Genomic DNA, 25,571 nt, shown 5'->3' with positions numbered 1-25,571 from the left:
TTTTATATACTAATTTTTACAATATACTATACATCAATTTATTTATTTTTTCTTCATATCATTTAAATATTATACTTTTTAATCTTTTTTATTCATTTCAAATATTTTCTCTAACTATCAATAATATCCTCATGTCTTTTGATATTTACAATATTTTCTATATACAATATCATAGAATTATTTTCTATTTTAAATTAATCTAAATTTATAAACTAAATTAAAATATAAATTAATTCAAAAATAAAAATAAAAGATTATATAATAAAAAATATTCTCAAAACATTTTTAGGTCCCTTCCACAACAAAACATTTATGAGAAGAATCGATAAGCGAAATCCTTCCACAACATAACGTTGAGTAAAGATCCATATCTTCTCTCCTATTATACCCACAAAAAGTTCAAAAATTAAACCCCTCCGAAATTTTGGGTTTTCAATTTTATGTCCCTCTCATTCTTCTAACTTCCAAACTCTTCAACTTCTTGTCTTTTGCTACTATTTGGTTGCAAAGTGGAGGACAGAGAAAAGCAAAAGCTGAAGAAGACAATCAGATGCGAAACGTAATGCTTTGAAAGAAAGTGTGACATATCTTTCCTCGACACTTTGTTCAATGTTTTGTGCTTTTTTTTTTTTTTTGTTGTTGAACTGTCTGGATCAAAAACTAAAGATTTAGGCACTCATTGCGGTATGAGAAGGAAGTGGGAACAAACATTTGGAATGGTAGTTTGGTTTATTTGTAGAAGGAAGCATGTAGTGGACTGGGACCTAGAGAGAGTCTGAAATGAGAATAAAGAGAAATAGATCAGCACGAGGAAAGGAAAGAGAATGAATTAAAAACGTTTACAGTGATGAACATGTTCCTTTATATGTAGCGGGTTCCCTGTAACAAAATGTAAAATGAATTTAAAATAGAGGATCCAATGGAATCCATTTTTAAGTACATTTCTTTATATTTTAAAGAAAAATGTATTATAGAGCATCCATTGTGAGTGCTCTAAGAGGGATGGTTAGCAAATGGAAAATTTATAAATAATAACAAAATAGTCTGAGTTAAGGTATTTTTTTAGATTTTAGTAAATGAAAGAGAAAAAATTAAATAAAAATATTATAAAGTTAAGATATTATTAAAATATAATTTTTGTTTTGAGATTTGAAAGTGCTGAATTATTTTTTGTGTTTTGTTTGAAAGTTTAAGAAAATTATAATAATTAGGTAATGATTAAATGAAAAAGTTGAAGATTTAAAATTGAAACGTGTTTGTATTTGAGTGACATTTGGTAATGAAATAAGATGAAATTTTTTAAGATGAAACCATCTCTATTTCCAAACAACCCTAAGGTTGTGTTTGGTTGTTGAACCAAATTCAACTCATCTCAAACCAATCATTGATGAGACCTACTACTTTACAACTTCCCATAAAAAAACTTAACTCATCTCAGCTTACTTCATACATTTTAACCAAAAAAACTTGTTAATGTAAAAATAAGTGTGTTGGCATATTTTTGTAAAATTTTTTGTAAAATTGTGTTGTAACAAGTGTTGAAGTAGATTAAGGTGAAAAGAGATTGAAGTGAGCTCAACATGGCTCCAGGGGAACTCATACAGAGAGTTCGCTCTATAGGCGCTTGACATAGCCCTCGAGCGGAACTCAAATAGAGAGTTTGTTCGAAAGACGCTCGATGTAGCGCTCGAGCGGAAGATAAACCATGAGTTTGCTTAACCCTCGCTCGACATGGAGATCGAGTGACTTCTGAATTATATCATGCGCTCGACATACACTCGACACATAGCTCGAGTGAATGTTCAGAATTGTCACTTAAACTAGGGTTTGAAAGTCATATTCCTTGGTGAGTATAAAAGGAAACTTTTGCTCTGTTCTAATGTGTGGAGAAATCGAGCTAAAACAGAGCCTTTTCCAAGAGCACTTGAGAGAAACTTCATTCCACATTCAAAGTTAATTCTCTCTTGGAAAATACATCTCCATCATATTAGACTCAAGATTAAACATAGTTGAGTCCATTGTTGTGGACGTGTTCATTGGCCGGAAGGTTTCGGGAGCTGCTGTTGATGCAGAGATCGAGAGGTTCTAGTGGAAAGCTATAGAAAGGTCAGAGTTTCGGCACTGCATGTGTGCAGAGATCGAATGGGTCACTCGTGGTGTTGCAAGCCAGGTTTAGCCGCTACAAAGGTTTTGTGAGTGTTTATAAATTTTTTGTAACACACTACAGTTTCTATAGTGGATTTGAGATGGTGATTTACACCTGGAGTGGTTTTAGATTTTAAAGACGCTTCGTAACCAAATTATTGTGTTGATGATTTGTGTGATCTGTTTCATTGATTAATTGTCTGTTTAACAATATTTTTGAATAGACAATCAAAATTGTAGTACACCTATTCACCCCTCTAGGTGTTTTGTTGGGGTTGAGCCATTGCTTTTTCAATTGGTATCAGAGTGGGTTCACTTCGCTAGGATTTAGTTCCTAAGTGTGATCCTGCATTAGTGGTTAGAATGGATAGGTCTCAATTACTCTCATTACCACCATGTTTTGATGGTAGCAACTATACATATTGGAAAGTTTGAATGAGAGCTTTTCTGAAATCTATAGATGAACGAGTGTGGGTATCTATGGAAAGAGGATGGAGACAATCTGTTACAATTGTTGATGGAACTGAAAATCCCAAAAGGGTAGAAGATTGGACTAAGGATGATATTAATGATTGTAATTGGAATAGTAAAGGTCTAAATGCGATTTTCATAGCCGTGTCACCTAAGGAGTTCAAACAAATCTACATGTGTGAAACTGGCAAAGAGGCATGGGATATTTTAGAAATTACCCATGAAGGTACCAAGGCCATAAAGAATTCTAAACTTCAAATGTTGACCATCAACTTTGAAGAACTTAGAATGAAGGATAATGAAACTTTTAATGTGTTCTATGCCAACCTGAATGACATTGTCAATTCGAGTTTCAATCTAGGTGACAAAATTTTTGAAAACAAAATTGTGAGAAAAATCCTTAGATTTCTGCTCGAGAGTTTTCGTCTCAAAGTCACTGCAATTGAAGAGAGCAAAGATTTAGACAGTATGAGAATTGAAGAGTTAGTGGGCTTTCTACATACCTATGAATATACTCTTCCTCCGTTAAAGAAAAACAAGTCCATAGCTCTCAACATAGTAAGAGAGGAGTCAGATGAATCATCTGATGAGTTTGCTATGAGTGACAAAGAGATAACATTTTATGCTAAAAAAATCAGGAAGATTTTTGTGTCTAAGAAAGACCCGGGATAAAAGAATAGAAGGTTTAAAAAATTTAATAGGGGTTCAAGTTCAGAAAACCAGGAAATGAGCTCTAAGCAAGACACTAGAGCTGTCAATGATAATGTAAAATGTCATGAATGTCATAGTTTTGAGCACATTCGCTTTGAGTGTGCAAATTACAAAAAGTCCAAAGGGACATCAAATGTTGCTTCCTTGATGAAAGTGAGTCTGAATCAAGTGACTCATAAGAGAATTCTCCCATGAGGAAAAATCTCAACTACATGGCATTCACTTCTTCTGTTGATAGCAAAAGTCACAATAGTGAACCGATTTCCAAAAGTGAGAGTATATCCAGAAATGAATCCAGGTATGAAGATGAGTTGTAAGAAATCTATTAGAAGTTGTATAAGGAATGTGTGAAAAATTAAGGAAACTCAATAAAGCACATATTGAGAAGATAGAAATATGCAAAAGAGAAAAGAAATATCTTCAAGGCAAACTAAACGAAGCCATTTATCTAACTGACTAGTTAATTCAGGAAAGTGAGTTGTGTTTATTAAATACTAAACTGCAGAGATTTTCAAATAGGACACAAAAGGTTGACTAGCTCCTATGTGTAGAAAAGTTTTCTGTTGACAAGAGTGATTTAGGCTATGTTGAAGAAAAATCTAATATTCCTCTAACTTCAAAAACTTTCTATGAAAACGTAGGAAAAATTGTCTTTGTTCCTGCTTTGACTAAGAATAGGAATGTTCACCCATCTGAAAAGGGTAAGAAACTCTTACATGTGCAAATACTCATTCCACCTCCCAAGAGACAAGGAGCTCGCAACACGAGCCATGTATGTCATCACTATGGGAAGGCTAGTCGTGTTAGACGAGATTGTTTTAAAGTAAAGAGTAACTCTGTGCATGCTCCGACATCCTCTAAAAGTAGGACGGCTTATCCTTCTAAAAGGGATAAGAATTTCATAAATGCTCCAAAGTATATCTCATCCTTCACGAAACAAAGAACTCACAAAGCAAGCCATGTGTGTCATAATTGTGGTAAGATTGGTCACATCTGACCAAACTGTTTTGAGCTTAAGAGGCTTCTCAAGAGAATTGAAAAGTCTTACTCAAGAAAATGACGTTAGAACTTGTGGAGTCAAGCCATGGTCTTAACTAAATAAAATGATATGATCAACGTAAAGTTAGACCAATTCACTACCAGCCAGATGACAAATAAGGTGGATCGTCCAAAAGTGAGACCAGTGTTGATAAGAAAGGGAGAAAAGTAAACCAGACATGGTATTTATATTGTAGACTGATAGTCATGCATTCATGCATTTTATACATGTTTAGGTCTTGTATAGTTTTTCTTTATTTTCTTGTTAAAAGTATATTGTGTGTGTGTTTAACTCATCCATGTTTATATCCTCGTGTCCTCTTGGGTGTGTTTTTCAAAAATCATGCATAGTGTTATGCATATGGATGTGATAAATGACGTTAATGCTAGAAATTCTAGAAATCTAGGTGCATGTCTCTTTTAAAAATTATATCATATACCTATATGGGTTACAAAGGTTTGAAACATATGTGTTATTTGTAATTTGTGACATGCATCACACACTATACACTTGGCTTGGTCAATTGACATTTTGCCACCTGTGAGTGTTTGGAGAGGCAATTAAAGGTGTAAGGGAGCTCCACTTGTATACAGGGTTATATGACCTCATTATTTTTCTTTCTGTGCAAAAATCTTATATATCAAAAGAAAAAGAAAAATGATAATGTTCACAAAAAAAAAAAAAAAGAAAAAAATGGGTCATGCAGTACCCTCTACTGATGCAGGAATTCAAATAGAAGCATACATATCCTAACAACATTATGTTTGAATTTCTGTGTCTTGAGAGGGCTTCCCAAGCATTATGGTTTATTGTTTAACCCAACCCCACTCATGTCCTCTAGTTAAAATTTCTTGATTAAGGACTTTCTAAATATGCATGTTCATATTACTTGTGATACACTGTTATTGTTACCTATGGGGAATATGATGTTCTTTTATATTTGATGTGTATTTTTGGGCTTTAAATTGATTTCATTAATGTTTGAATCACAACATGTGAAAATTGGGATTGCTGCCTAGTGATTGAGCTTTTGCTCGATTTACCACTCGAACTGTTGGCACTTGAGCTGTTGGCGCTCGAGTTGTCACTTGAAGGTTTTAAAATTTGCTCAAGCGATTGTTTAAAAACCCTATTTCTCAGCGCCACTCGAGCAGTTTGTGCAATTTCTCCAAAATCTTTCTTTCCATGTGATTTTTATCTCTTCATGTAACACCCCGCTTAATTAACCCTTGATTAACTCTTAAGTACTCTAAATTAGAATTTTAATTATGAATTAATCACTTTCATTAAGGTTGATAGTGGGATTAGCATTAATGTTAGTACTTAGTGTTAATGAGTTAAGGATTATAGAGGCAAGCCAATTAGTAATTTTGGTGAGTCGTTTTAAGACCCAAGTGCATTCATGGGCCTAGCCTAAGACCTCATTAAACCAAACCCTTAGGAAATCAAGGCTAGTCTTGGCCCAAGTATAGGAAGGCATAAGGCCTTTGGTGTAGATTGGACCATTGGCCCTTTTCAAGCCCATATGACCCAAAACCATGTTTGGACTCATTTCATCATTCAAAGATCAAGGCCCAATATACCATACCATTGGTTTTCTTAAGCCCAAATAACACTCAAAATACTCAAATTAAGTTTTGAAAATTACCTAAGATCATTAACCATCATACTTGAAGTTTGTGCACTTTAAGCCATGCTTTGAAGCATAATCATACTTAATCTTTTCTTAAACTCTTTAATTAAAATTTTCTTGAATTAATACTCCCTTAAACCATGATTAGACCATGTTAATACCCTAACTAAACCATTCCACATATCATTAAGAAAAATGACATAACAAGCCCAAATCAATTTTTGTACATTGCCTTTTGTAATGCTTGGATTGTTTTGCCCTTGGGTCCAACATTTTTGTGGTTTATCCTCAATGATAATATGGTCCTTAAACACCTCATGAGACCCTCCCAAACTCAATTTAAACCTTGGACGAAATTGGTTGCATCAACCAACTCAAAGAACCAAATCGGGTGCACCTTGGTCTAGTTTGTGTAGGAACTGCTTGGATTGAATTTGAACCAACCTCTTGCCATGGTTTGCACCACCACCCCATGCCAGCTCTTTCTCCACCAAGTCACTAAGAAGTCCCATGACCATCATGAAGGATTTTGACTCATTTTTGTAGCCCAAAAACATCTGAAACCAAACATATTTTCTGCCACCACAAAACCACTTTCATCCACCAGTTTTCAAGGGTGGTTTGAGAGATCTTCTGCCACCCAAATGATGCCCCACAACCTAGAGTTATCTACAAGACCCTTGCGGCTATTATGGAGAGGAAATGATGGTGGTTTAGGTCACTATTTCATTCTACACAAGTGACCCAAGCTCATGCAAGCAAATCTAAAAATTTTTCAGATTTGAGTACCTCCCACTTCACCTAATCACCAAGCACCCAAACCAACACCTCTCACCCCTTGGCCACCTATAAATACTTCCCTCCCCTTCTCATTTCACCCACAATACAGTTTCAAACATCCTCTTGAGCCTTGAGAGCATTTCCCCCTCTTAGAGATAAAAAAAGTGCAAACCGAGTGAGTTTTGGTGAGTTCTTGAGTGTTCTTGTGTAAAGTAATCTAGAGTGCTTGAAGGTCACGAAATTTGTAAGTTTTCTTTCTTTTGATATTAGCTAGTATGTTAAACTTTGTTTCTAAGTATTGGTACAAAATTTGGTTGAGTTTTGAGAAGGTTATGATACTTAATGCAAAACCGGGTCAATTAAAAAAAGGTTTGAATGATTGAATGGTTTTAATTGGAAATTTAGCTATGGCATGTCCTAAGAATGATTTGATATGATTTATCATTATCCTAACATGATTATAGAAGGTTAAATTTGTAGTTAGAAACATGTCATGATAGGTTTTAAATCTATCTTGTTTTGATTATCAAGTATGAATCGATTTTAAGCATATTGGTGATTAAGGATTTCTTAGCTTTGATTAGTGTTGGGATGAACTTTATTACTCAATGCTTAGATTTTATAATATCCCTAAATATGTTAGTAATCATTAATGATTAAAAAAAATCTCATATGCATGCATTCATAGGGATCAATAGTTGAAAATACACATAGGCATCAACTAGATGCATGCCACGGGTAGGGACTAATTGGATAAGTCTCACTTTAAATTTTAAAAATCCAAGGGCATAGATGGTTTTAGAATGCCAAAGAAATGAGGTCCATGAAATATGGTTAAATTTAGAGCTCGTTTGCAATTAGTGAAAATTTAGGACCTAAATGACAATTTTTGAAAGTCTATGGATATTTTTGTAAATACTTCATTTCTGAAGCCTTTGATTTTTTGAACCTATCTATAAGAGTATTAACCCTAATTTAGTACACACATGATTTACGCATCTACGATGTTAATTTCAAAATTTTGCAAAAGTTTGTAAGTTGATCTAACTTACACATTAATAAATTATTTATGAATTATTGATAAATGTTCATTCACATTTCAATTATTATTTTGAGAATAAAATATCATGTTATATAATACATTGAGTGCATACTTACAGGACATGTGATATTTTCACCATTTTTAGTATATTGCATATAAAGGTTATTTTTCATGAAACTTGTTATATATGCACATATTATGAAATATATTTTTCAAAATATTGCATGAAAATCATTTTATCATAACCCCAAAGGCTTGGATGAGGAATTATCTTGTGGAACTCTTCTGTTCATTCTGGAGTATTTAATAATGGAGTGGTAACTTCCGAGTTGACAAAGAATAGTCAACAGGCTTCGAATGAGTTCTTTTTAAAGAACGCCGAAGTGAAGTCAATATGTTACGACACCTAACGTTGTTGGGTGTACATGTTATAATTTTTATGATGTTATGTTATTTATCAATGTATTGAGAACGAGTTTGTAGACAACGTAGTTTCAACATAAGTTATAATACGGTCACTAGCAAGTACTCACAGTGCATATGGAGAACTATGACATTACCACACGTTATGTTATTAATTAAGATAATTATATAAGTCTATGATGATTAAAGTTTATGATGAAAATTTTATGAAGAAGTTATGTCTGTCTTTTCAAAAATGATGACGAAATTACTTACAAAGTAAAAATCTGTGTTTTCATATTTTTAAAAGATATTGAGGAATCTGGATGAGAGACATGTATATTGATTTTCTGCATCTCATGCATTGCATATTTATCATTTTTCACGATTAATTTATCTGTGTCAATTAATTGTTTAATTTACTAAGATTTCAAGTAAATCTCACCCTTCTGGGATCACTGGAATGATAGAAGTTATGTCAGGAATTGACCATGATTAGATTGATAGAGCACTGGATTTGCATGATTGAGGAGGAGATGGATCTGGAGAGGAAGTTGAACTTAATTTTGATGTTCATAACCAAAGTTCTTTATGCCTTAAATCGCATGAAGAGAATGATATGATTTTGTATATAAGTCTATACTACTTTAGTATTTTGAACATGATGATTATCTAATAGAGTTAAGATGCTTTAGTTATTTTGACATATTTTTCACCTTAACATTTTATTTCTGCTACGATTATTGCATACTGCTAATTGCATATTATGATGCATTACATATTAACTGTTATGAATGGGGTATGTAACCTTGTGTTGCATGTCCCGATGCTCTAAGTCTTCGTTCCATCCCAAGCGATGATTTGGGGGGTCACACTTCACCTCTCCATGCATCGTTTACTTAATTCCTATCACCAAATCTCATCTTAATCACAGTAAGTCTATTATCCTCCAACCTATCTTGTGCATTGTATATTTTCATTTTTACATCCTTATACGTAGATGGATTTTAGTTTTTGGCCCTTATAGGATAAATGTTTGGGTCCCATTGGTGTCCATTACACTCATTTGAGCATCATGTATACTTTATGTTTGAGGTTCCAGTGTATTGGGTCATCCATTACATGTTGAGAAGAGTTTTTTAACACACTTTTATTTTCATCATGTGACTCATCTGAATCTCAATTTAAGATTTGGGTATGCTTTTTATGTCCTTGAAGAACTCCAATCACCATTGAGTGATGTATTGTACTTTGGAGGGTCATGAAACACCCATGGAATTTGAAATATCAGTTTTGCATAATATGCACACCATGTGTTCGTGGAAATGCCTAAATGTTGCATCTTGTTGCATTCCCATATTTTTCATCATGTATTAGCCTTGCATTGATCACTTAGACATCTTGGGTCGTGCATCTCATGTTCAACTCTTGTATTGGGTCATGAAATTGGTTTGTGAAATGGAGATTGATGGTGATGTTGATAGAGAAAATGTTGGTGTTGGTACTGGTGTGCTTATATTTAGGAATTTTGAGAACATAGATGCACTAATCCTAAGTTTTGCATAATATGCACACCAAGTGATCGAGGAAATGTCTAAATGACACTTTTTGTTGCACTTACATTGATCATCATGATATGTGCTATAATCTCGATTTGAGATGTTTTTTGGACATCAACCTCATATTGTTCACAAACTCCAAACTATCATTGCATGATGTGTGAACCTAGGAAGCTTGTAGAGCTTGCATTAAAGTTGCCAAACTCACATTGGCATGCACATCAAGTGTTTGACCACATGTTCAAATGGTGCATTTTGTTATTTCTAAGGGTTTTTCATCATTGAATCATCATGTACTAAGCCTGCAATGTTCATGCATCATTTTCATGCATCTATTACTAGTCCATGCATCATGAGTCATGCATTGTTCAAGCCAATTGGGTCATTCACTCTAGGCACTTTAGGCACCATTGAACATGCATACATTGGGTCATTCATTTCGGGTTGGAAAGTGGATTGACCATTATGTTTTGGTCATCACGTGTTGATCGTTGATTTCTAAGCATACCTATTTGGGAGGTGTTGTGGGTCACTCACTATTGAGTGTTGTGTTGTACTTAGAAGAGTGATGGAACACCCATGCTTGGCATAGCATGCACACCAAGTGTTCAATGAAATGCTCAAATGGTCATATTGTTGTATTTACATTGTTTTTCATTATGCATTGGCTTCGCATTAATCATACACTATTTTGGGTCACTATTGTGTGATGTGAGTACTTAGGAGAGTCATAGCACATACATGAAGTCTTAAACTCACATTGACATAGACATCACATGCATTGGGCATGTATGTTATCTATCCATGTTTGTTATTTCAACATCATACATTGGGCATGCATTGTCTACATATTAGGCATACATATATTGGACCATTTGTATCGTTTAGCACACTGTCTCATTGTTAGTGTTTGAGTTGTTTATAGAGTGCTACCATATCTCGATGTGTGTGACTTCGGAAAAATCCTTCTGCTCCCGTCCAAGCACACTTCCATAATGCTCGGACATGGGAACTCTACGCTTAAAACTTTTATCACCGTACTCCCATTGCTGAGCGTACTACCTCATTCTCAGTCGAATGATGCTCACCAATCTTTATCCTATTAGGCATAAGAGTGGTATTGGTCTCGTCAGAGCTAGTCTGCTCTATACTCTGATCAATGACGTTCCCATTGATTTGGAAAGCCACTTGTGTCGGGTCATCCTTGAGGCGTTTCAGTTCAACAATAAATGGACTGGATTAACTTTCATGTGTCTCATCACGTGCATTGCCTTGTCTTAGCTAGTCACTATTCCCCCCATGAGCCTAGAATCCGTCTTAAGGCTCCTATTGGTCTTAAGACCATTCAACTGAGTCATGCACACATTCGCCCTCATCCTTTAGACGTTGAGCATCCTCCTGCACCTACTTTTCAGCCGTCCCGTTCTGGGCCATCCAACTCGTAGCCATCTAACTCGGCACCATCACTTCTGCACCAGATTTTAATGAGCCGAATATGCATATGATACTTGATTAATTAAGCCACATCAATACTCATTTCAATCGTCTGAATGCTCGTATAGATAGCATCAAAGCTCGTTTGGATACGCATGTAGATAATATCGATGCTCATCTTGATCGCCTAGATACTCGCATAGATAGCCTACAACAGTTGGTGACACGGGGTTCAATAACTTGTCAGACATCCAACTTCTCACCACTGATGAGGATAATGATGATGATAAGAGTGGTGAGGATTGAGTGCTTTGTCCTTTTGTGACAAAAATGGGGAGTGATATGTATGTAGGGGGAGTATGGTATACAGGTAGGGGGAGTGGTACCATATGTAAGGAGAGCATCATATGGAGTAGGATAGGATACAGTTAGGGGAAGTAGCGTGCAATTCTAGCGAAAGATTTTTTTTTTTTTTTTTTTTTTTTGTGAAACACAATTTTTTGTGTTGCTGTATTTATTTGTGAAATCCAATGTCTGATATTTTAAATGATAATGTTTTTTATGAAAAATGTGCTTGCCATATGCTTGTTTTTCTATATTTGAATTCTTGCTTTTAAATTTGTTAGCAGAAATTGATGACACATATGTGAATATTTCTTGCTATTTTGGTACGTTTATCTATTTATTAAGTGTTTGCAAGAATATTCCAGCTTGTTCAAGACTGTACCTGTATATGAGAATCCTGTGTTGGGTGTGTTAGGATTACGTCCATGAATAGGTTAGATGTTTTGTCATAGAAATGCCAAAAGGGGAGATTGTTAATGTAAAAATAAGTGTGTTGGCATATTCTTGTGAAATTCTTTATAAAATTATTTTGTAACAAGTGTTGAAGTAGGTTAAAGTAAAAATGGATTGAAGTGAGCTCAACATAGCTCGAGCAGAACTCATACAGAGAGTTTACTCAACAGGGAGCTAGAGTGGAACTCATACAGAAAGTTGGCTTGACAAGCGCTCGAGCGAAACTTATACAGAGAGTTCGCTTGAAAGGCGCTTGATGTAGCGCTTGAGTGGAAGGTAGACAGAAAGTTCGCTCAACCTTCACTCAATATGGAGCTCGAGCAACTTCTGAAGTATATCATGCGCTCGATATACGTTTGACACATAACTCGAGTGAATGTTCAGAATTGTCACTTAAATCAGGATTTGAGCACCATATTCTTTGGTGGGTATAAAATGAAACTTATGCTCTGTTCTACTGTGTGGAGAAACTGAGCTAAAATTGAGCCTCTTCTAAGAGTATTTGAGAGAAACTCCCTTCCACAGTCAAAGTTAATTCTCTCTTGGAGAATACATTTCCATCATATTGCACTCAAGATTAAACATAGTTGAGTCCATTGGTGTGGACGTGTTCATTGGCCGAAATGTTTCTGGAGCTGCTGTTAATGCAGAGATCGAGAGGTTCTTGTGGGAAGCTATAAAAAGGGCGGAGTTTCGGCATTGCCTGCATGTAGAGATCGAATGGATCACTCATGGTGTTGCAAGCCAAGTTTAGCTATTACAAAAGTTTTATGAATATTTTTAAATTGGTTGTAACAAACTAAAGTTTCTATTGTGGATTTCAGGTGTTGACTTAAACTCGAAGTGGTTTTAGATTTTGAAGACGTTCTTCAAATGAGTTTCCACTTCGTGACCAAATTTCTGTGTTGATTATTTGTATGATTTATTTCATTGATTAATTGTCTATTTAATAATATTTTTGAATAGACCATCAAAATTGTAGTACACTTATTCACCCCTTCTAGGTGTTGTGTTGGGGTAGAACCACAGCTTTTTCAAAGTTAAATCCATCTTAACTTAAAAAAGTTAACTCATCTCAATGAGACCTATAAAATACTGCTATTCACAACTAAATTCAACTTATCTCAACATCCAAATGCACTTGTCTCTTTTGTTAAACACTTCCTTTTATTTTGCCACGTTTGTTGTATTTATAAAAAAAGTAGTGGATGATTGTATTCATTGGTAAGTGACTTGAGATCGATATTGAGAGAGAATTCATGAGTTGAAAATGATTTATTGAATCTTGAGTTGAGTAATATTTAATAATTTGTGAGTTGTATGTTTGAATGTTAGGTTAAACTTAAATTTGAGCTCAATTCAGATGAATTGAGATGAGTCTATGTTCCAAACGAGGTCTAATAATAATTTTTTAGAATATTTTAAAAAAAGAATAATATTAGGTATACTCATAGATTATATAAATGTTGCACATTTCTTTTAAAAATGATGAGATTTATTATTAAAAAATTAATTTTTTATATGAATCTTATAATTTATTATTTTTGTAAAAACAAATCACGGAATTTATAATTTATGACTATAAATATTATTATCTTTTTAAATCGCCCGACAACCTCGGGCATAAATTTTCCTTCTTTCTATGCATTTTTTTATTTTTTTTCGCGGTAATGTCACTTTTCCCGTACACGTATACAGCACATACATGCACTCATGCTACGCACATACTTGCTCTCACACCCACTCCATTCCTATCTAAGCTATCTTCCTATCCTCAGCAAATTGCAATCACGGACGGAGACACGGGAGATGCTGGAAAGGTCTTGTTCGTTGGGTTTCTTTTATTGACTGTATTTTTCTATAATTAATTTGAGACTCAGCTCTTTTCCAATATTTTTTTATTTTTTTGTCCTTTTCCATTTGTGCTCTCTGGTTCTCTGTTTTGTTTTTATTTTTTATTTTTTCGCTCTTTTGCATGATTACTTAATATTCCTTCTCTTAAAGTAAATCTCCTTGTGAGCGGTCTCAATAAAATTTTAAGAATAAAAGCTTCAAATTTTAACGTAGCTAGATTTGTTATGTTTATTCCTTGTTCTTCTTTGTGGGTGGGATGGTATGTATGTTGAACGCACTGAAAAACTATCACTTGGGTACCCTTTATTTTTTTCAAAACTTTGGAGTTGATTTTTTCGTGTGAATCTCTGATTCTGAATTTTGGAGTTAATGATTTTTATTTTATTTGCTTTTAGGAGGAAGCTTTCGTTTGATTCTATATTTTTTTCTCTATATTTTATTTAATTTGTTTTCAAAGCACAGGGCAGGTTTGATTCTCTCTCCTTTTTTTACATATTTAATTTGGATTGGTATCATCATTTGCTCGTGGCTTGATCATAGAGTTAATATCTTATTTTGATTATTGGCGATTATGAATAAGAAAGATAAACGTCCTGTTTATAAACTTAGTATTTTTTCCTGGACCCTTCTAAATATTTCAACTTTTGAATTCATTCTCCTGTAAAGAAAGATGTGATTTTATTTCGTTTATACGATTTATTGTTCATGGATCACCTTTTGTAGTTGACAAAAGCATTTTCTTTTAATTGTAACACGTGCTTCAAAGATCTCTCTCTCTAGTTTGTGCGACCTCAACAGTAACTGGATTTGCCTCTTGCGTTTCTTTCTTTGGAACTTCAGGATCAGACTTAGGCCTCGTTTGGTATCAATTCAGATGAGATGAGATGAGATATTTTGTTAAAAATTAAATAATATATTATTATAATATTATTTTTTAATATTATTTTTATTTTGAGATTTGAAAAAATTGAATTGTTTATTATATTTTGTGTAAAAATTTGAGAAATTTGTAATGATTATATGAGATGAGATGAGATGAGATAGTTTGATTTTGTGTGACCAAATCAGCCCTAAATTTCTTTTGAAATTGACCTTTTCCTTGTATCTGAGGTGTAATCCCAATTTCTTACCAATGAAAATTGATTTTTATTTAATACGACCTGACCTATTGCCTTTGTTTCTATATGCATTATTTGAAGGTTATAAGGGCACTAGGAAGAATTGTGGTTTGTGTAAGTAGCTGCTTTTGGCAAGCTAATATATAATTTGACTAGGGGTTTGGTAACAGGACAAATATAAATTGAAGGATGGGTTATTATGTGATTTTTGTGGGTATCAAAAGTCCATGGTATATTCCCGGTCAGATGCTGCATGCTTATGCCTGTCATGTGACCGAAGTGTTCACTATGCTAATGCCTTATCCAAACGTCACTCGAGAACATTATTATGTGAAAGATGCAATTCACAACCTGCATTAGTAAGATGCGCCCAAGAAAGGGTCTCTCTTTGTCAGAATTGTGATTGGATGGGTCATGGCAGTTCTACCTCAACTTCAACAAATAAGAGACAAACAATCAACTGTTATTCTGGGTGCCCTTCAGCTGCAGAACTTTCTTCAATCTGGTCATTCGTATTAGATTCCCCTCCTGTGGGTGAATCTACTTGTGAACAGGAACTAGGATTGATGAGCATAATGGAGAATAATGCAAAAACTGCTTTGGGCCATTCAGAAAACAACACGAGTCAAAATATATCTAGTTCAGTTGAATTGAATACTGTGCACAGCTTGAAGAAGTGCAATGTTTGGGTTGGATCCTCTCGGCCTCACATTCTGGACCAACCGGCTGGTTCTTCAAATGCATTCTTGCCCAAGGTTTATATCAATTGTCTCATTTACTCTTCAGCAGAGAAAATTTACGGTTTATGGGATAAACTGCAATAAAATCACTGCAGTCTTGCTGGGTACTGGGATTTTTCTCTTTCAAATTTTGTTCTCTGTTTACTAAATCTGCTTAGCTTGCTGATTATCAAGTCATATAAAGTAGATGCCAATTATTAACTGGAGTTACTATATGCTGCGAAGCCCTAAAATATTTTATATACTTTTGTGGTTCCACCAGTTATGATTTATGTACTATTCATTCAAATGTCCAATGCTGCACTAGCTAGATTTACGATCATACTCCAAACATTGTAGACTTGGCAAAAGCTCGATTGATATTGGTACTCCAAACACTCTAAACGTGTTAAAACCTGACCACTGAAGCTAAAATAGTTTGGGAATGGAGTAGACGTGTAATCTTGTGGTTCCACCAGTAATCTTCCTGCTAGGATTAAAGGTTCCAATTCTCCTTCGTGTTTCATATAATTGTCTTTTCTAGTCGCTTTCTTAGGGCAAGATCAGTTTTATGGTGTCCATATCTTCCCATTTTCATGCTTGTGATGACTTGGGAGTCTATTTTGAGCTTTACATCTTCGTGTAATCTTGTGGTCCCAACAGTAGTCTTCCTGCTGGAATTAAAGGTTCCAATTCTCCTTTTTGTTTCAAAAAATTGTCTTTTCTAGTCGCTTTTTTATTACAAGATCAGTTGTATGGTGCCCATACCTTCCCATTTTTTTATGGTTGTGATGACTCGGGACTCTATTTTGGGCTTTACATCTTGAAGATGTTGAACGAAACAATTGGTATATATGTCTTGCGTTTTTTTTTTTTTCTCGAAGTTTTTGTAGCATTCAAAATTAAGCTAAGTTGCATGGTTTATTGGAGCTTGTTTAACAATTATATCCGATTTCTTCATCAAAGACATCCAAATTTCACCTTATTAACATGCAGTTATGCTGTCCTGGTATATAAGATCCTGGACTCAGTCAAGAAGATGATCTGTATGAAGATTTCAAAATGGATGAAGTGGATTTGAATATTGAAAACTATGAAGAACTCTTTGGTGTAGCTCTCAGTCATTCTGAAGAGCTTCTTGAAAATCGTGGCATTGGTAGCTTGTTTGGGACAAAGGACGTGTCTGCTACTGATTCCAGTTGTAAGGGTGCAGTTGCTGCTAACGTACTCATCTCATATCCTCTTTGAAATGTAGGCTTCCTGCGTAATACTTATTGGTGCTTTGCCTGTTGTCTCAAAGTCTGTCCATGCCTGGTTCTGAAGTTGGTATCTCTTAGGCCTGCTTTGGATAGAGCAATGCTTCCATTTCATCCTATCTCATCTCATCTCAATATCCAAATACCACAAAATCTTTCAATTTCAAATCTTCAATTTTTTTATCTAATCATTATCTAATTATTATATCTTTTCCATACTTCCAAACAAAACACAAAAAACAATTCAACTTTTTCAAATCGCAAAACAAAAATAATATTAAAAAATTACATTCTAACAATATTTTAACTTTATAATATTTTTATTCAACTTTTTCTCTCTCATTTCCCAAAACCACATAAAATATTTTAACTCAAACCATTTCTAATTTATTTTATCTCAACTCAAATATCTCACTACTATTCATAAACCATTTCAACTCATCTCATCTCAACTTATTGTCCAAATTAGGCCTTAGTGTGTTGAGGATACTAAACTATGCCATCTTTTATTTTTTTTCCCAGCAAGTATTGCTTGTTTATGCCAAGGAAGAAGTATTGCTTGTTGATTAAAATTTTATTTGATGAATGCAGTTTCAGTTTTTAACTAGACGAGGTGGTTTTTATTGCCAATGTTTTTTCCTTCGAGAAGGGATTCTTATATGTATTTGCTTGAAGGCATGATTTTTGGATCTTTTACTGTAAGGTGCATGAATTTTATATGAGGGGCATGACTATTTGACTTGATATACACTTATGTAATCATGACCTGGGGGTGGACCCAACAGCAATGCTTAAGCACTTTTTTTGTCAAAAAATTCTAATGTTGATTACTGTTCACAAGCTTATTGGACTAGCATGCTTAGAACAATTGGATGCGCATGGTGTCCTTAAAAGAGTGCTCCATCTCACATGTAGTCATGGTAGATAGGATTTTATATTTTCCCCACCATTTTTAAGCTTTTCCTAATATAATTCTTTGTAAAATGAGTTATCAAAAAAATAATAATAATAATAATAATAATCTTTAAAAAATGTACTCATGTTCAAATCTAGATGTTCTTCTCCAGGGTTTCTCAGTTGGACTAGCTAATGCAATGCAACCAACATGCAGCACTGCAGCGTCTGCTGATTCTATGATTAGTTCTAAAACTGAACCAATACTTTGTTTAACGACAATGCAAGCGCATTCAAGCCTTCTGTTTTCTGGTCTTACTGGAGAGAGTAGTGCTAGAGACTATCAAGATTGTGGGGCTTCTTCAATACTTCTCATGGGGGAGCCTCCCTGTTGTCCTCCATGCCCTGAGAGTTTCTGCCAATCTACTAATCGTGGGAATGCCATTTTGCGTTACAAGGAAAAGAAGAAAGCACGCAAGTAATCACAAAATTGAAAGCTGTCTTCTGCTTCCTTTACCAATTCTTTGTACTATAGCTTCCAGGGGATAAAGTTTTCTAGTTTGGTTTTCTTGATTTCTTCCCTGCATTACTAGTTCTTTGGATATGGTATGTATTTTTTAGCAATTTCATGGTTCCATTTTTTTTTCTTCTACTAGAGCATGTTGTTATGAAGTTTTCCGAGTCCTTGAATGTCTACTTAGCTGTCTAGATTGGGTTACTTGCCATAACAATTAAATACATACATGTACGTGTACATATCTTTATATGTACCAATATATAATATGCATGCCATAACAATAAAATGCATACATGTTCATGTAAATGTCTTTATATGTACCAGTGTATAATATGCCATTCAATCATAATGCTACACATCCTCACAAATATGTAATACCCTAGCTGATGCTACAGATATAGATTTTAATGGAGTTAGTTCTCATGAGTTCCTTGTATCCATCACTTCTCCTAATTAGGCATCTTGTCTTGCATACATCTTGTGTACTAGGACTATGCCTCTTTCTATGATTGAATAAAATTTGATCCTCATGAAAAAAAAAAATGATGGCGTTTTCATTGAACTCTTATCTAATTTTTTAGCATTTTGGCATGGTGATCTCCTAGTCAGTGTTTTATGTTCTTAACTTTATAATTGTTTTCTAGGTTCGAGAAAAGAGTGAGGAATGCCTCTCGCAAAACAAGGGCCGATGTAAGAAGACGTGTTAAGGGGCGCTTTGTCAAAGTTGGTGATGCTTATGATTATGATCTATTGACACAAACCAGAAGCTATTGAGAGTACGGTTTTAACCATGCTTATAAAAGAATCTCTTGATGATCTGTTGGAGGAATCAGTTATTGTTACCTAAAGAATGGATGACAGCAATGCATATTTCCCTGTGCAATGACATACTGTATTATTATATCTGAGTGGCCTCACTTAGCGGGCAAGAAGAAAGATTATATCTGTGGGGCCTTGGTTTTCTTCAGGAGAAAACGGTCGATATAAAATGCTGGTTTCCGATGCTTTACCAATAAGTTGAGGAGCAGAATTTTGATCATCGTCACCATGAAGGATTGATGGCTTTTGACACAACCAACAGAAGACCACATAGCCCCCTTGAATCCAAGTTATGGGCTTTTATGTCCATCTCTGCGCATTTATCTCGGGAAAGGAGAAGCCTACCATTTCTCTCCAGCCTAATTAACGATCGTTGTAATCTTTGCTCTTGGTCACTTCTATAAATGCAGTAGCCATGTCATGGTGGGTGGCTGTACTCACAGAAGCAATGCAAGGGATGAAGATGTTAGCGCTTCCAATGTTCTCGTTTCTTTTTAATTCGTAGCGTGGGATTCATATTCACCAAAGAGTATGATGTCTGGTGAAATGCAATTCCGTGCTCAGGAAAAAAGAAAAAGAAAAAGAAAAAGAAAAACTTGTTCTACATTTCTCTTCATTCCATGAGCATGTATTATATATATATATATATATACATATATGCTTTGGAGAGGGGAATCTTGTGGTTCTACATCAGTGTAAATATTTTGGGTTGCCAATGAGTGTGGAAGAATTTCATGTTAAAGGAACTGTGCGGATAGTTTGCTCGACTTTGTTTTCCTGTAGAAAAGTTGTAATAGCACTGGAAATATGGTGTTGGCAGCCAGTTTATGGTATTGTCTATAATTGTTATACTCCGGTAGTATTATATGGCCTTCTTGTTTGCTACATATAAGTTTTGTGTAAGATGGTTTTTAATTTTTATTCAGAAATGCTCGTTATTAAATATTCTCGGTTTGTCGCTGACTCTCTTTGGACCACATCAAACTATTCAAAATATTTATGCGAACTGAAGATAATCTTCGGGAAGAAAATCACTCAGCATTTTGCACCTACACCTTCAATGGTCTTGAACCCACCAGCTTCCAACATCACCAATGCCGTGGCTATATATGACTTCCCATTGTGATCCATGTCGTCAGATGTGAAAATGTACGGTACAACTCGAAAATTGCAGATGTGGTACACGTGTGACATAATTATAATAAAGACCGATACTTTAAACATATATGATTTGACGTGATAGATCTAATATATTATAAAATTAAATTTATTATAAATTAAATCAAATTACGTTAATTTATAAATTTATTTTTATAAAATTTCTTTATAATTATAGCATTCTTCAAATAATAATCTTCTGGTTGGCAATTTCAGTGAACAAAGTTGATAGGCATTTTCGAAATGCGAATAATAACGTAGTTCATCAATAGATGTCATGTAATTATAAGTACAAATTTTTAAGTGTCGGTTGCATCTATGACAGGACAAGAGCATCACCACTTTGTCTGTATTCCAAAAAACAAAGAAAAATTTTTGCAACCAAAAAAAAAAAAAAAAAACCAAAGAAAAATAATAATCACAGGTCACATTTTACGATTCTTTCCGCAACAATATTTTAAAATGATGAATATTTTTATAAAATATTTTATAAAACTATCATCATTTTATAAAAACATCCTTATTTTATAACATGTATTGTAAAATATATTGTATATATCATTACTCAATATTTTTTTAATAAATTTGTGATTTTTTTTTTTTAAAACTACTTGTAAAAAAAAACACACAAAAAAATGCATTTTACATTTATGGTGGAAACTCTCGAGACCGCAGTTCCCATAAATAATTAAGTTTACTTGGTAAAATAAAAAATGGTACAGTTAAATTTAACACAACAATCATGTCAAACAATCAATTGCTCAGATAGCTTTATAACGTGTTATGAAAATCGAAAGAAAAAAAGAAGCAATATGAAAACTAGTGCTTTATATATATATATATATATATATATATATATATATATATATCATTCGTTCCATTTGTTGCTTGTCTAATGCCCTCAAGACTCCTTTTCACAGACACAATCATAATTGTATAATTAGAAACTTTGATGTCTGAATCAAGAGGCTGCGTAAAATTTCAATGCATGAATGTATTCATAGCATGGACTGATTAGTGAATCACTGAAACGCAGATTATCACCTAAATGCTAGTAGAATTTAGGGTCATTAGGGACTCTCACGTATGGGCTAGGTGTTTTCTTGTATACGTTCACTGTACTACTTAGTTACTCCTATTAATACATATATGTATATATATATATATATATATATATATAATATTATTACTTATATAAAAAAAAAATTATCACCTAAATGCGGCTAACCTTTCACTCGCCCAAAAGAAATTTCGTAATGGAGTCACAAAAATTATGTAATCATATACCGCCTGAAGCCTTCATTTATGGTGAATGGATAACAAAAACAATCATATTGATATATAAACACATTACTTTTGACAAGAATATAAATAATATATTTCAAAGCATAAATAATTTCCTATGTGGTAAAAGAAACAAAATTTTGGTTTCCCTGAGCTGACAGAAAGTTTGCCTGACAAACAATCACGGTAATCTTAATTGAGTTCCAAAAATTAATAATCGTCAGAATTACCATGTTATGACATGCTTCTGAAGTCATCTACTACACTGGCTTCCTGCAGCATATTGCAAAAAAATGTTACTTTAAAGAAATAAATTAGCATCTGCTTGGGAATATGCGTGGAAGAGCTAATAGAATCGCATTCAACAATATACTAATGAAAAATTCTTACAGGAAACTTATCCCAGTCCTTCAGCTTAGAATTAGTTAACATGTAATTATCACGCAACGGAGCCCAGGAAGGCCCTTCTACATCCACCTGGCTAGTAGATGTACCACCCTGCATATCACAATACGAAAAAAAATAAAAGGTCATCTAAATTTGTGAAAGCCTCGAGATATTAAGACCACCTAAATGCATGACTGTGAGTACAAACAGATGATAGAAAAAAGTGACTACATTTTTTTCACAAGTATAAAAAAGATACTAGATAAATGCCATTTGTACACACACTCCATAAGACAGTCTTTAGTAATATCTTTGAATAAAAGATTCAGAAACGCCCCACCCCTCCTGGAAAGTAGGTGTGGGGAACAGGTACGGGTACCCAGCCCCACCCCTACTGCGACGGTGGGCTGATTGGCCAACAGGGACTAAACTCAGCCCCCCGCCCATGCGGGTGTGGGTAGCAGGCCTACTGGCAAGAAAACGAAAAGAAAAGGCACAAAATAAAGTAAAAAGAAATCCATAGATAAACTGGCCATCGAAAGACCAAAAAAAAATAAAAACCAAGAAATTCAAGAAGAGAAAAAGACTACCTTAGCAGGGGTATTGGCTGCTGGCTGTGAGGCTTTGCCCAACTCTGAGAAAAAGGTTTCTTTCCTCCGCTTCCTCAGTGCTGGCAATATTCAGAGATATTCACTTAGAATCACTTTAGGAAGCAGATATTAAGGAGAAACGTAGATCAAATCGATGATGACATGGTGAGGATTAAACATTGGTACACTGAATAAGCTGATATTTAATCATCTAGTCAAAATTGGCAGTAAGCAAAAGCAAATCATGGGTCCTGTGAGCAGTCTCACCCAAAAACAATGATTAAGAAAATTGTAAACTTCAAATTGTTGCCCAAAATTGTGTTGTTTATGAACAATGGTAATACTATTGTTGGTCAGGTATGAACCTGTACAATGAAGCTTCTTTCTTTTTGTAGATGAAAAATGCGTATGTAAGAGAAGACAAGTAGATAAACATAAAGTTTGAGCAGAATGCATAAAGACAAGAATGCTACTCCTGCCTTTTTTTACAAAACACATGGGGTTGCACTTTAGCATGGTTATGCCAGATAGGGAGTGGAAGAAGATAGATATGAGGACTGGGTGGCAGCTTTCAATAACAACCACATATGAATCTTCCATAGTCTTGTAGATGTTTGGTCATGGAGCGCACTTGGTCGCAATGATCAAAGCAGTAGCTTAGATGTTAAAATTAGATGTTTGTGGAGGGACACCAGAACTTGAAACAGTTTATGGAAGTTCTCGGATATGTTGATTGTAATGGGAAGTTTATGTCCACCTGCCATATTAGTAGTTCACACCAAGGCTTTCTGGGCACTCAAAAGAAAAGAAATTAGAAATGGCAGGCAAAAGGTTAAAACTTAATTTCAGAGGTTCAAAGATACGTACATAGGCATAAGAAAAACATTAAAAAAAATGAAATAAAACCACAAATTGCAATCTAATAACACCCATGTACATACTGAAAGAACTTGACATGAATATGTGATTCTGAAACATTTTCTTTGATAAGTAAGAAAAATTATTGATCCTCATAATTAGGCATAGCCCAAGTACACAGATGGTATACAAGAGAGAAATATGTGATTCTGAAACTCAATCATCCGAGACTCAGTAATACTTGACAAATTGCATTTACAAGGAAAGTAATCCCCAAATCTTTTTGGGAAGGTAGCATCTTAGGCTATAACTAGAGAAAGGTATTCACATCGATGTGGTGACAACAAACAACTGGGCTACGAGATATGGTAGATCAAGGAATAAGTGGGTCTCAAATTGTAGATGCGCCATCCACAGTTGTCTACGGTGACAACTGTAGATGCGCCATCTATCAGCATACCTTTTGCATCCTTAGACCTCAAAGGATTCAGACCTTTCGGAGCATTTTGTGCTTTATTGACCTGCATAAATAACAAAAGACAGAAGTTCAGAACTGAACGTGATTGCAATAGAAACAATCGAACAAAATGAAATGAAAAATAATCAATATTTAAGTAAAGAAAAAAAAAAGAGGACAAAATGGAAAAGCTTCATGTAGAACTTACAGCATTAAACAACTTGACCACTGAAACTCCGGCAACACACACGGTAATGTGAACTTAGTTAGAATTATTGAGGATAAAAATCAATCTGATAAAACCATTGCTCTCATCACATGATCCTAAACAAAAAAACATAAAAACCGTACCTCCTTTTGTAGCAACGCCTACTAGGAACTTTGCATGCGAATCCAAATAATTATCGGGTTTAACATGCCCCTTTTCTCCCACCTATATTATATGGAAGGCGGAAGTCTGATGAGCAACCAATCGGATCAGGTGAGAGACGGATGTCAATTAAATAGACACAAGCACACATAAACACATCTGTTCGACAGAATAATCGACTTTTTTAGATTGAATTACCAAGAGCTTTTCCTTCTTGGCATCACCCTTGATCTTCCTCTCAGCCTCCTCTTCCGCAAGCTTTTCTGCAATGAGCTTCTTGTGCGCCGACAGCACCGGGCCCTGCAAAGCAGAGCAATCTTTATAAAAATGCCAGTCTGGAAAAGAAACCAAACAGCTAGGTAGCTTACAAGTGAATTATCAGGCACACTCTTCTTGATAATACTCCTGAATGCAATCCTGAATGCTCTACAACCCTCCACAAACTTCGTAATTCCGGGAATAATTTCATCATTTTCTTCATCATCGGAAGCTCCATTATCCATAGCCACTTCTTCTAGCTCGGATGATTCGTCATCTCCAGTGACGGCCATAGAGTCGTTGTCATTATCCTCATCCGAATTATACTCTCGCGCTCGCTTACGGAACAGTTTATTCATTTTCCAGTCAATCTTCTTAACCTTGATGATGTTCGGACCAATGCCCTCTAACATTGGTTTCTTTGGGTTTTTCTTAGCCCTAGAGGCCTTCTTCTTCGTTAACCTCCTCTTCCTCGGAACCTTTGCAGGTTCTGCCACGAGGGTTTCTTCAGCCATGCCCGACCTCGCTAACTTTGCAACCAGTCGAAGTCTAAATTTCTCAGAGCTAATCAAACAGCTAAACCAGCGATTCCGCGTAAAAGAAAAATGGGGTCTTTTTTATAAGATGAGATTTCGATTTCGGGGCATAGGTAAAGGGCATCTAGGGTTAAGGTTTACTTGGAATAAGGAGTGTCGGAGACGTGCTGCTGCTTTCCTCCAGGCTCTGGTGGATACAAAAATATAACTAGGGTTTTACCAAAACCGCTCTTAGTTTTTAGAAGAAAAATTCTATACATAAATATTACCCTCTTACCCATCATTTAAAAGTATATAAATTTATTCATGAAACATAAAATATAAAGATAAAAGAGTAAAATTATATATTTTTTAAATGATGTACAAAATGTAAGACTTATATGTAGCACAATTCTTTTAAAAACTAAAGACTTTCGTTATAAATAAATTTTATAAAATTTAAATAATTTTTTAAATATTACATCAATTCATAAATTTATAGT

General features: G+C 34.6%; 2 protein-coding genes across 3 annotated transcripts; one reads left to right on the top strand and one right to left on the bottom strand.

Moving 5' to 3' along the window:
* The first annotated feature begins 14,838 nt into the window (after positions 1-14,838).
* Positions 14,839-19,795, top strand: LOC121251757 (zinc finger protein CONSTANS-LIKE 9-like). Of its 2 annotated transcripts, none has more exons than XM_041151108.1 (4): positions 14,839-15,741; positions 16,724-16,929; positions 18,029-18,333; positions 19,017-19,795. In XM_041151108.1, the coding sequence occupies exons 2-4, from the start codon at positions 16,768-16,770 to the stop codon at positions 19,144-19,146; spliced, it is 597 nt and encodes a 198-aa protein (XP_041007042.1). In that variant the 5' UTR covers positions 14,839-15,741; positions 16,724-16,767; the 3' UTR covers positions 19,147-19,795. The 2 variants fall into 2 exon arrangements, with proteins under 2 accessions (XP_041007042.1, XP_041007041.1); XM_041151107.1 differs by having other exon boundaries at positions 16,702-16,929.
* A 1,825-nt stretch (positions 19,796-21,620) lies between these two features.
* LOC121251756 (RRP15-like protein) lies at positions 21,621-25,319 on the bottom strand. Its single transcript, XM_041151106.1, has 8 exons — positions 24,664-25,319; positions 24,494-24,595; positions 24,277-24,358; positions 24,134-24,153; positions 23,929-23,989; positions 22,611-22,690; positions 22,024-22,131; positions 21,621-21,906 (listed from the first exon to the last, which is right to left on the bottom strand). Exons 1-8 carry the CDS (start codon positions 25,066-25,068, stop codon positions 21,868-21,870), a joined length of 897 nt encoding a protein of 298 aa, XP_041007040.1. The 5' UTR covers positions 25,069-25,319; the 3' UTR covers positions 21,621-21,867.
* Positions 25,320-25,571: the final 252 nt, after the last annotated feature.

The sequence above is a fragment of the Juglans microcarpa x Juglans regia genome, chromosome 2S (assembly GCF_004785595.1).
Source record: "Juglans microcarpa x Juglans regia isolate MS1-56 chromosome 2S, Jm3101_v1.0, whole genome shotgun sequence".
Taxonomy (NCBI): Eukaryota; Viridiplantae; Streptophyta; class Magnoliopsida; order Fagales; family Juglandaceae; genus Juglans; species Juglans microcarpa x Juglans regia.
This window is presented reverse-complemented; position numbering and strand designations above follow the sequence as displayed.

Bases quoted from the DNA above. Each gene is read 5' to 3' on its own strand.
- LOC121251757 (XM_041151108.1), top strand. From the start codon at position 16,768: ATGGATGAAGTGGATTTGAATATTGAAAACTATGAAGAACTCTTTGGT. The intron at 16,930-18,028 runs GTACTCATCTCA...GTTCTTCTCCAG, and splicing joins AGGGTGCAGTTGCTGCTAAC to GGTTTCTCAGTTGGACTAGC. The intron at 18,334-19,016 runs GTAATCACAAAA...ATTGTTTTCTAG, and splicing joins GAAAAGAAGAAAGCACGCAA to GTTCGAGAAAAGAGTGAGGA.
- LOC121251756 (XM_041151106.1), bottom strand. From the start codon at position 25,068: ATGGCTGAAGAAACCCTCGTGGCAGAACCTGCAAAGGTTCCGAGGAAG. The intron at 24,596-24,663 runs GTAAGCTACCTA...TCTGCTTTGCAG, and splicing joins GTGTGCCTGATAATTCACTT to GGCCCGGTGCTGTCGGCGCA. The intron at 22,691-23,928 runs GTATGCTGATAG...GAATATTGCCAG, and splicing joins GAGGTCTAAGGATGCAAAAG to CACTGAGGAAGCGGAGGAAA.